This window comes from Leishmania braziliensis, chromosome 8 (genome assembly GCF_000002845.2).
Source record: "Leishmania braziliensis MHOM/BR/75/M2904 complete genome, chromosome 8".
Taxonomy (NCBI): domain Eukaryota; phylum Euglenozoa; class Kinetoplastea; order Trypanosomatida; family Trypanosomatidae; genus Leishmania; species Leishmania braziliensis.
The window spans coordinates 244186-249043 of NC_009300.2; the positions used below are offsets into that span (position 1 = coordinate 244186).

At 67.2% G+C, this 4858-nt stretch overlaps 1 protein-coding gene across 1 annotated transcript; it reads left to right on the forward strand.

Annotated features, from left to right (window-relative positions):
- Positions 1–2561: 2561 nt before the first annotated feature.
- On the forward strand, positions 2562–4091 carry LBRM_08_0650 (putative tuzin; the record flags this gene model as incomplete). The annotated part of the gene is made up of 1 exon (XM_001562074.1): positions 2562–4091. One exon carries the CDS (start codon positions 2562–2564, stop codon positions 4089–4091), a length of 1530 nt encoding a protein of 509 aa, XP_001562124.1.
- Between the last annotated feature and the right edge of the window lie 767 nt (positions 4092–4858).

Sequence of the window (4858 nt, forward strand, 5' to 3'; positions counted from 1 at the left end):
CCTTTGGGGAGCTTCATTGTGCATTGACACACCCGCAGAGGAGGATCGCCAGGCGCTCTTCCCAATCGCCTCCTCCGTGTTTGGACAGCGGACTGCAGGCCGGCCGTCGCAGCATGACGGGCACCGGCTGTGCCCGCCCACTCTCCTGCTGGAATCGGAGGCCGGGCGGGTAGGTGCGCAGCAGCCCGCGGCGCAGGCCACCACGGCGCCGTCGGCGATGAACGGCCCCCATCGCCAATCCTTCGATGCCATGCTCACCGGGGCCGCGGGAAGGGGGAGGAAAGAGGGACGAGGGAGGCTGCGCCCATACCCCACCCCCAGCCCTGGCCCTTTGGCGTGGCACGAGTGCGCAGCGCGCGGCGTGACGGGAGAGGCCGCCCACCACGTCGTGGAGCTCCTGCCGGGGGCAGGCACGCTGCGGGGCGTGATGCCGCTGCTCGACAAGCGCACCGCCCCATCAGTGCTGCTTGGAGACCTCCCCGCCTTCCCGAGCCCCGCGGCCGTGTCGGAAGACGACGTCGCCGCACTCGAGGGGTAGGCCTCGCCGACTAGGCGGATGCCTGCGCTTACGCAGTGGGCTCTGCCCTCTCCGTAGCGGGCGAGAAGCTGCCGGGGACCAGCAGACGATGCATCCCGCGGCCACGCGAGGCGAGCACGTGGCTCGCCGCGAGCAGATGCGACGCGTCCAGCTGGGCCACGCACTCCGGCCGAACGCCCTGTGCGGCGCAGGTGGGGTGACGGGCCTGAGAGCGCCGGCCTCCCCGGCACGCGTGCCTGGAGGAGCTGAGAGCCATACCAGCGGTGCGGTGGGTAGGCCCCCATGTGGTGCGAGTGATGAGACCGGCGTCGGCTGGCCCACCCCTCCTGCGCTGCGCGACCTACCACGGGTGTGAAGGCTAATGTGCGGACGGACAGCGTGCATTCTGCCGGTGCGTGTCGTGCCGTGAAGCGGGCAGCGGTGTCGGCGATTCAGGCGGCAGACCCGCTCTTCAGCGCCAATCCCAGCAGAGACAAAAGCGACGCCACCCCGCCAGGCGTACGCTCGCTGAGGGGGGGGGGGGGGCGCGCACGGCAGCAAGGCGAAAGCCCTCTGTCCTGGGGAACACACCGTTAAGGGGCACCGCGCGGAATCAACTCGAGACCCGACACAGCGGAGGACCCCAGTCGTGCCGACACCGGCTCACTGACCTTGGTGGTCTCTTGAAGGGGCACGGTGGCTGCTCTCCAACGGGTGGCAGTTGCCTGCTGCACAGCGCATTGCTGGCTGCGCTGTCGGCGTGCGCCCCAGCACGAGCTGGGGACTGGTCTATGCGAGCTGGAGCGATTGCGCCGCGGGGCGTGTGTCGCCGATGTTGACGGCCGGCACTACGTGCACGCGCTGGCGGCCCCACTCCGCCGACTGCAGTGCTGCAGCAGAGCTCCGTGCGGTGCGCTGTGTGCTGGCGGCCGTGTTCGTTGGCCTTTGTCTGTTGGCGACATGGCCCACCTTCGCGCTGTTGCCGCTCTGCTGTCCTCGCTGCTTTGCACCCGAGCGACTCGGACGGCCGTGCAGTCCATGCACAGCTTGGTGACTGCGTGGCTCGTCCGTCCTGCGCAGTGCACGGCCATAACGTAAAGCGTGTGACGAGAGCCCCGCAGAGGGCCCGAGCCGTGATCTCGTATGTCCTGTGCGCAGGGGTGGGACTAGCGACACGGGGAGGTGAGGCAGGATGCCGGACGTGCAGGCTGGCGCCCCGCTCTCGTCTGTGCGCAGGCACAGCGCATACACGCGCATCTGTGGATACGCCCCGTGCGTTGTGTTGAACGACTGACGCTTGCATGCCGTCCACGAAGGTAGCGTGTCGCCGCGGGCGCACTACTGAGCTGTCTGTTCCTCGAAGTCGCTGCGGCGCAGTGCACGTGCCGCTCCCTGAGGGCCGCATCCGCCTGCAAGGTGCGCCATGCGGGACAACGACACGCGCGTTTGCCTACTCGCGTGCAGGCACGGGTGCGGGAGCGTGTGTAGGTGTGTGTAGACGCACGACAGATACCCCACCTGGCCCGCTCCGTCTGCGCGGCATCTCTTCCCTACCCACCCCTTCCGCCCTTCTCCTCATTAGCCTCCACCACACACCCACACACAAACACCCACCCACAGCTTGAAGAAGGGAGCCACAGCAGGCGGGCGCCGTGCATCTCAGCCCGCCAGTGGTTGAAGGAAAGCAGCAGCACTAGCAGAAGGGCAAGGCCCTCTCGGCGAGTTTGCGGGGCCTGCCATAGCCCCCCTCGGCATGCACTGGAGCAAGCGGTGCTCGCACCGCATTGGTGCGGGGGGTGCAACGCGTCGCCTGCGGCAGAGCGCCGCTGACGGTGTTGGAGGTGCCACGGCACTCCCCGACTCTGCCCCTGAGACTGGGTCGTCGCCGCTGTCGTCTGTGGATGCAGCCGGCATCATCCCTGGCGACCTTTCTGCTCTTACCGCGCGCGCGTACTTGCGACCCCCCTTCAGCGGCCCCGGCGCACACCACATCGCTGCCGGCCGAATCAGGAAGCAGCTGTCGTACGACGAGTACGTCGTGGACATGGAGGGGGCTCCCGTGTCTGCGGTCGCGGAGGTGAGCACGCGCGTGCATGTGCAGGTCGGTCGCACGGCGACGAATGAGGGCCGAGTCGTGGGCGGAATTGTCGGGCGCGTGAACAGCAACGGGACCCTCGGAGTTCTAATGGACAACGGCTGCTTTGCGGCGCAGGTGTCGCAGGACGACCTGGTGCTGGTGGAAGGGCGCGCTCGCATCACGCTGGAGAGGGGCTACCTGGACATGGTGAAGTGGATTCGCGACGCGGGCGTGCACCGCCGCGCTGATCGAGAGAGGCTGTCCTCCGTGCTGTATCAGCGCGGCTGGCGCGTGGACAGGCTGTACCTGCTGGGGCCGAGCGATGTGCACTGCGTGTCGTACGTGAAGAGGTCGGTGAGACTGCTAGTGCTGGAGAGGGCGGAGTGGCAGCGCGACCACCACGCAGAGCTGCGCGCGCTGCAGCGTGAGCGCGTGAGGGAGCGCGCGTGGCGCTACGTCATTCAGAGGTACAGTGGCTTTGTGAGCGCCAACTGGGCCGCGCTCGGCGTCCTTTCCGTGTTTCTCTGGAACTTCAAGAGCTACAGGCGACATCAGCGCTCCTTTCAGGTGAAACGCGCCGTCAGCACCCTGACCGACACTGACCACCAATACACAAGCAGCCCTGCGGAGCCGCCGCAGTTTGTGGAGCGCGCGGCGGAGGAAAGCTGGGCACGCCAGGTGCTCCGCCAGCCTGACATCACCCACCCCCGCATCGCCGTGGTGACTGGGCTCCGCGGGTGCGGCAAGAGCTCACTGCTGCGCTCGGCGGTGCGCAAGGAGCACAGGCCCGCGCTCTTCGTCGAGGTGCGTGGGGGCGAGGACACGCTCAGCTGCATCGTGAAGGCGATGAAGGTGCCGAACCTGGAGTGCTGCGGGGACCACTTGGAGTTCATTGCCGACACCTTCACCAAGGCGGCGAAGGTCAACGGCGAGCCCCCCATCTTGGTTCTCACACTGCGAGAGGGGTGCGAGCTGTCGCGGGTGTACAACGAGTCCGCCCTGCTCGCCTCTGATCGCCGGCTGTGCCACCTCGCCTACGAAGTTGCCTTGGAGTCACTGACGACTCAGAACGTGCTGCTGCCGCGGCTCGATTTCTACTTGGTGCCGAACTTTACCGCTCGGCAGGCGCTGCAGTGCACCGAGCACGCGGTGGACGCCACATCGATGCTGCACTTCATTGAGGTGGTGGGGACGAACTGCAGCGACATTGACGAGCTTCTGGCGGCTGTGCGGCACCGCAGGGTGTCGGTTGTGGATTACATAGACCAGAAGCTGCTGAGGGCGATGCGGCGGGCCGAGGCTGCTTGGGCCAGCTCCGAGACGCTGCGGGCAGCAGTGAAGAGGCTGGCTGAGGCGGAGTACTATGTCGGACAACAGAATGGCCCTAGCGTGCTGCGCGATGCGGAGCTGAAGGGGATCGTGCTGTACGACCCGGTGCGCGACCGATGGATGTTCACGCACAAAGTCTATCACACCGCTGCGCGCTGCTGCCTGTAGCCCTCCAAAGGATGGGAGCACGATGCGGCTGCTGTGGTGAGTGTGATGAGCCGCCGACCCGGCGTCCCGCGAGTCCGGCCTGGAGCCGAGCAGGCCATGGCGATGAATGCCGGAGGAGGAGATGCGATGCCAGCGCACATCGTGGTGGAGGACTGGCCAGACACCTCGTGACCTCGCTGCATCGCCCTCGCCCCTCTTCCCCTTTGCCATTGGGCCCCCATTCCCGTGTGGGTCTCTCTCGCTGCTTACCTTGCCTGCTCCGCCATGCACGAAGAAGGTGCCTACGACGCGGCGCTGGCGCTGGCGTGCGAGCGCCGCATGTGCCACGTCGTGGTGGAGGTGCCCCTTGAGGCGCTAACCGTGACGAGCACGTTGCTGCCGCGGTTGGACTTCTACACGGTCCCCAACTTCAGCCGCTCGCAGGCGCACGAGTACATCCAGCATCGCCTCGACGCCCTCGACACGGAGGCGTTTCTGGATACGGTGGGCACGAGCCGCGCCGACCTGGACGAGCTGCTTGCGGCTGCTCAGGGCGATGCGCCAGCTGCAGGCGGCGTGGGGCGATGACGCGCAGCTCAAGACGGCTGTAAAGCGTCTGGCGCAGCGGCCATACGGCGAAGGCCGGCACGAGGGCCTCGACGGCAGCAGCCTCAGCCACCCCTCACTGCGCGATGTGGTCCTCTACAACCCTGTGCAGGATGCCTGGCACTTCAGGAGCCGAGTGCTACACACGGCCGCCGCCTGCTTGCTGTAAGACGGCGGGGTCA